Source organism: Mandrillus leucophaeus, unplaced genomic scaffold (genome assembly GCF_000951045.1).
Source record: "Mandrillus leucophaeus isolate KB7577 unplaced genomic scaffold, Mleu.le_1.0 Scaffold1026, whole genome shotgun sequence".
NCBI classification, from domain to species: domain Eukaryota; kingdom Metazoa; phylum Chordata; class Mammalia; order Primates; family Cercopithecidae; genus Mandrillus; species Mandrillus leucophaeus.
In genome coordinates, this window is record NW_012098388.1 from 455,639 (window position 1) to 468,005 (window position 12,367).

Consider the following 12,367-nt stretch of genomic DNA (forward strand, 5'->3'; position numbering starts at 1 on the left):
TGGTGAGTATCCTTGGGGATACAGGGACTGAATTTGTTATTAACTTTGGTATAGGCCCTGAAAGACTTGGGAACAATTTTTGTATTGATCCAGAAGTTTTGGTTAGCAAAGCAATCTGGAACACAGTCTTCATTTTCTCTAACATGGTAATACTTTCTTCTTCTCCCTGTGCACATACACACATTACCTAAATCATCTTTACAAATGTGTGTGAACCAGAAGTATCCATGCTCTATCTGTCTGTGAAGGGCAATAACAAAATGTTACAACTCATTTAGCAAGAAACTATGCATCTATTCTGCAAGTCTTTGCTTACATTTTATTTGCACCATTTTACTTCCTCTATAAATTTTATTTCATAGTTTTTAGTAATTCCTGGTAACATAAGTAGCTACCCAGATGGTATCTCTTTTCTCCATAAGCTAGAAATAATGTCTAATATAAATTCCAATCCCATCTTTCTATGATTGTGATTCTAAATTTTAGAAAGCAGCAACACATGCAAATATTGAGACAACGGCTTTAGGCAAAAGAGATAGCAGCAAAATTTAAGTATGAGAAAGCAGCCTGTGATTTCTTTGATTCAGCGGTAATATAATTAAAGGGATACCTGATGACACAGGCATAGAGACCGCTGTCCTGTAGCAATGTTGGCCGGAACCAAATGGAGTCTTCTTCTTTGCTCATTCTACTTCCATCAAAGGCTATTGGCTCTTCAAAGTCTCCAGGACCAGAACTTTTGTACCACATCAGACTGAGTCCAGCACTTTGGGCAAGGGAGTAATTTGCTCTGATATAACCATAAAAGAGTGCACATTTGATTCGAACAGGCTCTCCCACCAAAACTTGATATTTCTTGATATCGATAGACCAATCAGTGCATCCATCAGCTATAGTAAAAAAAGAGAGAGAGAGAAAGAGAGGAAAAACATTAGAGGGAAAAAATAAGCAATTAGATTATTCATTCATCCAACAAATATTTACTGAGCATCCATATTGGGTCAGGTTTAATTCTAGGCACACAGCACATAGCAATGAATCAAACTAAGAATGGCCCTGCAAAGTAGTGGACTCTGCTAAAAAACAATGTATTCTTCACTTAGTCTGCTTCTGCTGTCATTTATTATTAGTTTATACCAGTGTGCTGGTTATTGATTTATTGCCTCTTAGTTCTAAATGTACCTTTCTGCCTGCTCGGTAAAAATAGATCTGGGCCTTTGAGATATGTTTTTCTTTACTAGCTGGCACTGAAGCTTGGTGGAGAGAGGGCACTGGTGAGACATTTCAGGAAGAAAGGGATTTACTTCCTATTTTCAGTGTGCTCACTTGGCAGGCTCTTGCAGTGTGCAAGGCTTCTTCAGCACCTGGCTCCAACAGTGCTTGGCAACCAGCAGCTTGGCGATGTTTCCCAGGTACCTTAGAGGGAGGGTCTCTGTTAACTTGCAGAAGACAGATTTCTGACAAGTTCTGCTAGTATAGGAACTTAGTGATTTCTGCCATTCGGTAAACTATGGTCGTACCTTCCCAATAAAGTGCAGATCTCTGCTTTGGGGATGAAAACATAGGGACTTTTTCTTAGGTGTGCTGTCTCAGCCCCAGGGCTAATGGTAGCCATTCCTCTATTTTTAAGGGTTCTCTTTTGCTATACTCTGAATGTTTATGCCCTCCCCTGAAAATCCAAATGCTGGAGCCTTAACCCTCAATATGACGGTATGTGGACATGAGGCCTTTCTTTGGGAGGTAATTAGGATTAGATGAGGAGCGTCATGAGAAGGACACTCTTGATGAGATTAGTGCCCTTATAAGAAGAGACACCAGAGAGCTTTCTCTTTCACTCCATCGTGATTACAAAAAAGAGATCATGTGAGCACACTGCAAGAAGGTAGCCATCTGAAAGCCAGAAACCAAATTGGCTGTACCTTCATCATGGACTTCCCAGTCACCAGAACCGTGAGAAATAAATATCCTTTGTTTAAGCTACTCAGTCTATAGCATTTTGTTATGGCAGCCTGAGCAAACTAATACATCTTTCTTTCACAATAGCCAATCCCTTCATTACTATAATCCCCTGTTACATTTAATAATTATTTGTATAAACTTTCACTGTTCAAATGACTGTGTTTTTTCTCTGACTGGACCTAAACTGATACAAGTGAGAATAAATATTTTACAGCCAAACAATATAGAAATCAATAAAAGTGAGTTGAGCTCTGGTAGTGTTTTTTTTCACAGCCAGAGACAGACGTAAACAGTCACTTTGCTCTGACTTCTGGGAGAATCGGAGAAGTGTAAACAAGAAACCATGCTGGGAAATGGGGAAGATGGGGGTGGGGTGTGATTGGGTTTTCTGTGTTTTCTGTAGGTACCATCTTCCAAATGACATCTTGACACCATTTTTAGATCACCCCTCTCCCTGCACACACATACAAAACAACAGGTTCCCACAGGGCATCAACATTATCATCATCACGGAGAAGTTGTGAATTTACTGTTTAGAGAGGGCAGTTGCCCAACACTTAGCAAGAAAATCAATTAGGCATTACTCAGAGTATACAAATGTTGAGCAAAAGGGCAAAGACTGAGAAAACAGGACCTCTGACAGCAATAACATTTGAGTATTGCAAGCAGGGTTAAACTCACTACAAATTAAAAAGAGGGCAATCTAACAGCTCTGAGAACAGGATAAATAATACAGTATTCCAGAGAAGAAAAATGGTCTAGATGAAAAGGAGGATGTACATTATAGCAAGGAAGACACATAATAACATGTGGAATTAATTATCCACATTTATTATCTTTAAATTATATCTAATATCTAATAAGCACTTAACGATGTGTCAGGAGTTTATAAACTTTCATTTACTATTCACAGAAATACAAACTGAGGCGTTTGAACTTGCTCTTCCCTCGGCCTGGAACATTTTTTGCCAACCAACAGCATGGCTTTCTCTTTCTTTCTTGCCAAATATCACCTTCTCAGAGAGGCCTTTTGCCTTCCCATCCTGGTCACTTGATCCAGAGTAGGCCTTGATATTTTTTTCACAAGACCTATTGCTATTTGATGTTATATTATGTAACTACCTTGCTTTCTGTCTCCCCAGTTGAAAGTAAATCCCTGGAGAGCAAGGATGTTGTCCTTTTCACTTCCCTTTTTAGCCACAGTACCTAGAATTGTGCCTGCTAACCAGCTTAGCATACATTTACCAAATGAATAAATGAATGAATGCTTGAATAAATAAGCAAAATAAACAATTGAATTACCAAGTTATACACTTGAAGAAACTCCATGTCGGCTAATAAGGGTGAGTGCTGGGTTCTCACCCAGATTTATCTGAACCTAGAAATAATTCTCCCTACTGTCACATATTGTTTACTAATAAATGTGTCAATTTCACAGCCTTCTTTGATTTAGTTAATTTCAATTACCAAATTTGGGTTTAAAATTTTTACAAAAGGGCTGTATGGAGGTACTATCTACAGTAAATATGCTGCAAACTTGGTGGGCATCATCAATGTCTGAGTCATTGTCATAATTCCCGTCAATAACTACTGTAGAGCTGGCATACCATGTTAAACAGGATGAAAAAACTACATAGAGATGTCCAACTTATATAATTTCATATATTTATCGAAACAGTTTTGTATATTTTCCCATTGCATAAAATGAATTCTAGGTGGTAATTTTTTAAACAGTTATAATTTTGATTATAAGTTTAAAACTATTTTGTTTTACCACTATGTAAATTACAATAGAATCAAGTTAATATAACTGACTATCTGTCATGGAGGGTATCGCTGCTAGTGAAAAAGGTTGAAATACCTTCAAGGTTGGAGTATATAAACCGTATGATAAAATTATTCGAGTCTCAGAAGATTTGTAGTATAATGCAAAATGCTTGAAGGGAAGCAAAAAGATTTAGTCTAGAAAGTTTTAAAAAGTTAGAAACAAATTAGATCGAGAGACTAGAAGAGAGAGTTGTGCTGAGAACGCATACAGATATTAATACACACTTTCAGAATATGCTTTCTGAGAAAATGTTGGAAGAAAATCACAATTATTACTGAAAATTACTCTTACTCCATACTTAAATATTAGTCAGGAAAAAAGTTTCATACGGTTCAACGTCATGTGCCAAAGAAAAGTTACAGGAAAAATGAAGAAATGGCACTTTGGACATTAGAGAAACTTGGTGTTCATTTCAATATGGAAACAGATGGAGGATCTATGGCTTAGGAGGTTTTACTACCATTAAACTAAATGCATGCTGTTCAAAAATAAACTTAAGTTAAAATGGTACAATAATTCCTGGGGAAAGATGGCAAACACTATAAAGAACAATTCAAGGCATACTCAAATTATTTAAATAAATTTTTTTTTTTTTTTTTTTTTCCCCAGAGACTTGCTCTGTCGCCCAGGCTGGAGTGCAATGGCAGGATCTCGGCTCACTGCAACCTCCGCCTCCCAGGTTCACGTGATTCTCCTGCCTCAGCCTCCTGAATAGCTGGGACTACAGTGCATGTCACCACGCCCAGCTAATATTTGTATTTTTAGTAGACACACGTTTTCACCATGTTGGTCACACTGGTCTCAAACTCCAGACCTCGTGATCCGCCCGTCTTGGCCTCCCTAAGTGCTGGGATTACAGGCGTGAGCCACCATGCCGGTCTGCATAAAATCATTTAAACGAATGATGGACGTAGGTCTCCCTTCAACAGTTACAATAAAACATTTTAATAAATGAAAGAAGTGATGAAGGAGATATAATTTTTTCCTTTGTTAACGTTTTGCCTTATTTGCACACATGTTCTCTCTTACACCTTGCATGTTATATTATTGTTTCTAAACCAGTTGAAAATAAATTAGAGACTTAATGATATTTCATCCCCAAATACTTCCGTATGTATCTCCTTCTGAATAAAGACTTTCAAAATATACCCACAAAGTGTATTTGTTAACCTTGTGTAGTGAGACCTTTAAAATCTTAAAAGGATATGTGATAACTTACAATCTAACTCTTGATGAACAGAATTGCTGTTGATCCATTCAGTTTTTTCTTACTTCAGCCCACAAGCTTTGTTGGCTTGGGAACAATCATTCCAAAACCATATTTCTAGACACTGTTGATTTCATTACACATTAATTATATGTAATTTATCTAACTTTTATTGTTACTGGTTTTTAAAACTATCATCAGGTAATTGTAGACACTGGTAGTATTTAATCTGGTTTTCTCCCTTTTGGAATAAAATACCTTTCTATAAGTCTCTCTCAGAAAGTTTGTTATTGGTACTCTCCTTCCCTGAGGGGAGGGTTCTATGGAAATACTCCAGTTCAACATATCTCTGCAGTACACGTTCTTTCACAGTCAATGGGAGTTTATGAAGGAAGCCATGAAGTTACATTGGGGAGTGGGAGAAAGAAGTAACATGTTCATTCATTTTTGTTACCACCCATAAAGTTCTGGGAGCTTATATGAAGACAGTAATGGAATTTAGATTCAGAAGTAATTCCTTCACTAACGATGTACTATGAAGAAAAGCTACCTACATTGGCTATTATCAATATATTCAAATAAGAGTAGAGAAAGTATTTTAAATTCAGTCACTATTACTACCTATGTAAGAGCTAAAAATATTTTCATGGTAACAAACTTGAAGTTTGAATTCTTTCAAAAAAGTCTAATAATATAAACATGTTGCATACTAATATGAAAGTGAAATACTATATTTACACAAGGATAAATTATGTTACTTTAAAGTAAAGTTGAGCATCCCTAATCAGAAAATCTGAAAGCCCAAATGCTCCAAAATTCAAAACTTTTTGAGTGCCGGCAAACATGATGCCACAAATGGAAAACTCTACACCTGACCTCACTTGATGGGTTACAGTCAAAATGTAGGTTCACAGAACACAATTTATTTAGCATCGCCAAGGAAAATATAAAATTATCTTCAGGCTATGTGCATAAGCTATATATGAAACATAAATCAATTTGATGTTCAGACTTGGGTTCCATTCCCAAGATATCTCATTATATACTGTATATGCAAGTATTCTAAAATTTGAAAAAGATCTGATATCCAAAACACTTCTGGTCCCAAGTATTTCAGAAAAAAAGGATACTCAGCCTGTGTCTACTTGGGTAGATATCTTGGAATAATAATTAAAAACTACGGAGAGCGACTCTCACCTTGCAACAGCAACTCTTGTTGTTAGAGAAACAAACAAACCAACCCAAACTTCTAAGTTTGCCTTTTTAAAGCTCTACACTTGACTTTGACCTGAGAAAAAGTCTTCATAAGGGTTTCTCTTCCTTATGTGTGTCTATATGTGAACAAATCATCAATGTTTTAGGTTAATTTTCTCTGAACAATTCTTTAACCGTTAATCTGAAGGTCCCATGCATCTGTGTGGGATCATGTTATCCCTGCCTTGCATTAAGTAAATTCAATTTCAGACTTGTGTTTGGATCTTCGTTTTTTACTTTTCTTAGTGTTTAGAAGTGACAGGAGAAAGGACCTCACACAGTACACGGAACAAAGGGGATATTCTGCTTTCCATTCACACACTGAACAGAAGCAGAAAAAGTCCTGCTATTTGAGCAAACACAAACAGATCCACGTTATGCTACAAGAAAATCTGGATTCTTATTTTCTTTTGTTAGTCTTGGCATAAGAAATTGATTCAGATAGGTAACATCTTGGTACACATGGTCCATCTATGACTTTAAAGATTTTTTTCACTCTTTTGATTATGTAGTTACCTTATGTTCTTTAGTTAATACATACTTTCATTAGCATGTATCATATTAAATCATTATTTGCTTACATGTATTTCATTGATCACTGAAGTGTGGGGACTCTGAAAAGTGAGACTTTACCGTATCTCTATCACTATCTCTATCACTATCTCTATGTCTATCTCTATCTTTCTCTATCTTTATCTCTATTTCTATCTCTGCCTGGCTATTTGTTTATCTATCTATGTATCTATCATCTATGTATCTAAATCTCAAACAGGACCCAGCAGCATGCGCCTGTAGTCCCAGCTAATAAAAAGGCTGATATGGGAGGATTGCTTGAGCCCAGGAGTTCTAGTCTAGGCTGGGGAACATAGCAAGACTCTATCTCTAAAAAAGAAAAAAAAAACTCATTTAGCTCTAATTACAAATCTAGAGCTATTTCCATATCTATAGCTATTTGGGGCATAAGAGGCAATCAATAAATATGCATTGAATAAATTAGTGATTAACTAAATAACTGTTCACTTAAAGGAGTATTGAAAATGTATACCTTTGGTGTTAACACAATCACTAACAACAATTGTTTGTAGGTATGTTTAACCCTAATAATTAAAAAATAGCAGTATGCATTTTTCCTTTCTAATATTGCAAAGTGATACAATTTTCTAACTCAGAATAATTTGATTTCACAAAACTGAGTGTACTTCAGGACTCAAATCCTTGTTGATACATTAAACATAGTTTACTGTTTTACATTAATTAAGCATACTATTATATTATTTATTTAGCTCATGTATGTCTCCCGGAAAACCCTCCATTTGGGTAAAAACTGACAAGAATATGTGCAGACAGATAGGTCAGAAAATATTGCCAGCTTCAGGCATTTTATTCCTTTGGGACACTTGTTGGACACTGGATTAAATATCAGCATGATGAGCAACAGACCAAACAAACACTGATCAAATTTAATCCTTTTCCCAATTTAGAGGAGCCTCACAGGGAAGGCCTGTTAGATGGCAGGACACCCAGCTGGCAAATTGGTCCTTTAAAGAGAAAGTAACAGGATTCAAGGCACAGATTTGCTTTTATTTTGTTTTTGTTTTAGAGCAGACAGAAGAACACAATTACCATTTTCAAGATAGCAAGTTACAAAAGGTCTTTAAATTTTATAACAATCCCAAATGGACTAATGAATTGTTTTCAGCAATGAACACATAAAATAATCATGCAATAAAGTTCAAGTCATATATTGGTGTGAGTCCACATGTTATAGAGCACATATGATGTGCAACTCACTCTTCTATGACAAAGATTACTGAGACTAGCACCACCCTTGAAGACATGATCTGTAAGTGGGAACAGACTTGTCAAAAACCATGTATAGCACAAGAAAGAATGAATACATTCTGAGAGCAAAGATGACATTACTGAGGAAACACAAAGCAAGAAGTTTGTTTTACCTCTAAACCCAGAACTATTTTCCACTTCACAGATGAACTAATGGAGCAGGAAATTTGACTAGGAAGATCAAAAAGGATTTAAGAAAGAGAAGAAATTCAAAATGTGCCTTAGTTTAAAACCTGATAATTTGGAAGAGAAAATTGCAAGCGAATGGGATATCCCAGTTAATAGGACAGTATATGGTAAGACTCTGAAATAGTGGAGCAGTGAGGAGTACAGAAGAGTTTAAGGAGGTGAAAATAAGTGCAGAAAAGACAGGTTTGGTGACACCATGCCAAGAAACTCGAACTTAATTCTGTAGCCCCGAAGTTTTCAAGTTTTAGTGTGTATTAGAATCACCCGGAGGACTTTTTAAAACAGAGTTTTGTGCACGCCTATCAGAGTTTCAGATTCAGAAGGTCTGGAATGGGCCCCTAAGAATCTTCGTTACTGCGAAGTAGTTACTACAAAGCAGGTGATGCTGCTGGTCCAGGGATGACACTATGAAAACCACTGCTAAAACCAATGTAGACAGTGGTAAATGTCTGCAAAGGAAGGGTTAGAATCTGATCTACATTTTAGAAATATCACTTTCAAGACAATATCAAGTCTGGATTGGAAGGGGATAGCTAGGAGTAAGGAGACAACTCTGAAAATTCTTAAAATAGAAGTAAAAAAAAGAAAGTGGCAAAAGCTATGACAAGGAAATGTGGGAAGAACTGTAGAGTCAGAATCAACAGGATACTGAGATTGATCAACAGGAAGCTGAAATTGAACAGAAGGGCGAGATGAAGGAGAAGGAGGAGTCTAGGACGACTATGAGATTTCAAATCAGGATTACAGAGAAGATTGTGGCACTATTAATGGAAATGAGGACCAGAAGCAGATTTAAGGCGAGAGATTAGTGTTGTTAGGGACAAAGTCTTGTTTCTTAGCTTACTACACATTTTCTGCTTTCATTACAGGGGTTAATACAGCAGAACGTTATTGCTTGTACTTTCTGGTATGTACAACAAAAGCACTGCCGTGTATCCTTTTCATATTGTGAGCTCTGCTGGACATTCAAACCCCTGACATTAGAGAAAAGTTTAAGGAAAATGAGAATGAAGTCTGTTGTGTATTTTAATATGCATATGCTTTCATATGAATAATATCATACAGATTAATTGCCTGTTTGATTAACTTCTTACAGAGATTGTAGAGGAAAACTAGAAACACACAGCTTGTGTACTGCTCTGCCAAGTGAATTTCTGAGAACTTTTAAAAAGGTTAGAACTATTTTTTTAAGTGATGCCAAGTCTATTTTTATCACAGAAGAAGTCTCATGAAATATATAATATATTGTAAACAGATTAGCTTCACATACAACTGTTTTGGGTATTAATCTACATTCATATGTGTAATCACATATCTATTATGATTGGTATCTGTTGACATACTGCATTGTGTTCTGGGTATTACAAAAATGTATCTGTTTACCTCCTTCAGGACCTTTCCTTCTCATTTTTGTCACACATATAAAAATATCCATCCATGTTATCTAATTAGTACTTCTTCATTTTCTTTTTTTTTTTAATAACAGGTTTCAATATGCAGAATACTGAACTGGACCCCTTCCTTACACCATGTACAAAACTTAACTCAAGACGAATGAAAGACTTAAATGTAAAGCCTAAAAGCATAAAAACACTGGAAGACAATCTGGGACATTCCATTCTGGAAACAGACCCTAGCAAAGATTACATAATAAGGACGCCAAAAGCAATTGCAACAAAAGCAAAAGTAAACAAATGGGACCTAATTAAACAAAAGAGCTTCTGAACAACAAAAATAAATAAATAAATAAATAATAGATAAATAAATAAATAAAATAAAAAACAAAAAGCAAGAATTAAGGATCAACAGAGTAAACAGACAACGCACAGAATGGGAGAAAATATTTGCAAACTACGCATCCAACAAAGGTCTAATATCCAGAATCTACAAAGAACTTAAACAAATTAAAAAGCAAAAAACAAACCACACCATTCAAAACTGGGCAAAGGACGTAAACAGACACTTTTCAAAAGAAGACATACACACAGTCAACAAGCACATGAAAAAATGCTCAACATTACTAATCCTTAGAGAAATACAAATCAAAACCACAGTGAGACATTATTTCACACCAGTCAGAATGGTTATTATTTAAAAGTTAAAAAATAAAAGATGCTGGCGAAGTTGTAAAGAAAAGGGAACGCTTATACACAGTTGGTGGGAAGATAAATTAGTTCAAGTACTGTGGAAAGTAGTGTGGTGATTTCTCAAAGAATTTAAAGCAGAACTATCATTCGATCCAGCAATCCCATTATCGGGTATATATCCAAAGGAATATAAATCACTCTATCATAAAGACACATGTATACATATGTTCATCACAGCACTATTCACAATAGCAAAGACATGGAATCAACCTACATGACCACCAATGGTAGACTGGATAAAGAAAATGTGGTACATATATGTCATGGAATAGTACACAGCTATAAAGAACGGTGAGATCATGTCCTTTGCAGCAACATCAATGGAGCTGGAGGTCATCACCCTAAGCAAGCTACTGCAGGAACAGAAAACCAAATACTGCCTGATCTCACTTATAAAGTGGGAGCTAAACATGAAGCAAACATGGATGCAAAGAACAAAACAACAGATAATAGGGCCTACTTAAGGGTGGAGCGGGGGAGGAGTGTGAACATTGAAAAACTACCTATCAGCTATGTTTATTACATTGGTGATGAAATAACCTGTATAGCAAACCCGGATGACACACAATTTACCTACGTAACAAAGCTGCACGTGGAACCCTCAATGTAAAACAGAAATTTTTTTTTAAAAAAATTAGTAAATTCACTCCAAAATGTTATATAAATTTAATACAATGACAATCAAATGAACACGCTAATTCTAAAATTCACATAAAAATGTTAAGTACCTGCTATATTCAAAATAACTTTTTAAAAGAACAAAGCTTGAAGTCTTACGCTACCTGATTTCAAGATTTATCATAAAGTTACCATAATCAAACTAGTAACTCTTATCATCAAGATATAGACAAATAGATAAATGTAACAAAATTAGAGAGTCCACAAATAGATCCACACATATATTTGCCACTGATTTTCAACAAAGCAAAAAGGCAATTCAGTGCAGACAGGACACTCTTTTAGACAAATGGTGCTGGAGTATTTGGGTACCCATATTCAAAAAAATCTAAACTTTGATTCATACATTCTACCATACACAAACATTTTCCTCAAAAGGATCATGGATCCAAATGTAAAGCATAAAACTATAAAAACTTTTAGAAAAGACAGGAGAGAAACTTTGTGACTTTGGATTAGACAAAGATTTCGTGGATAAGACACAAAAAGCATAATTCATAAAAGAACAATTGGATTAACTTCACTTCATCTAGCTGTTTCATTCCTAGGTATTTGACTACGAAAAGAAAACACTACGTCTACACACGTCCACACAAGTGTTCATAGCAGCCTTATTCAAAGTAGCTCCACATTGGAAACAATCTAAATTTTACCAGCAGGTGAATAAACAAATGATGAATGTAGTCATATAATGCAATACTAGTCAAAAATAAAAAAGAATGAATTATTTATGCATGTAACATGGATGAATCTCAGAATAATTACACTAAGTGAAAAAAGTCAGACAAAACAGAGTACATACTGTTTGATTCCATTTATATAAAACTCTAGAAAATGCAAACTATAGTAGCAGAAAGCGAGTCAGTGGTTATCTGGGATAGCAAGGAAAGGGAGAGAGCATTAGAAAAGGCCATGAGGAAACTCTTAGTGCGATGGGTATGTTCACAGTCTTAACTGTGGTGATAGTTTCATGAGTTTATATATATGTCAAAACATACCAAATCGCTCACTTTAAATATATGTGATTAACTGTATATCAATTATACCTCAACAAAGCTGTTAAGAATAGGCTCTCTGCCTGCTTGGTTGACAGCAAATTGTAGGTGACACACACCAAAAAGAAGACCTATTAGAAGATCACTGCAATAGTTCAGGTGAGAGAAGATGGCAGCACAGAAAAAAAAAAAAAAAAAAAAAAAAAAGAAGAAGGTTGTCTTGAATTCAACTCTACTTTCCAGGGTTTTTATTATTGGCATGATTTCA

The 12,367-nt window shown here is 35.6% G+C and overlaps 1 protein-coding gene across 1 annotated transcript in view; it reads right to left on the minus strand.

Moving 5' to 3' along the window:
- LOC105537767 (interleukin-1 receptor accessory protein-like 1) overlaps nt 1–12,367 on the minus strand; it is an 847,405-nt gene that overhangs the window by 132,103 nt on the left and 702,935 nt on the right. Inside the window, exon 3 of the mRNA XM_011977432.1 lies at nt 611–890. Coding sequence (XP_011832822.1) covers nt 611–890 — 280 coding nt within the window. The remainder of the gene's footprint in view (nt 1–610; nt 891–12,367) is intronic.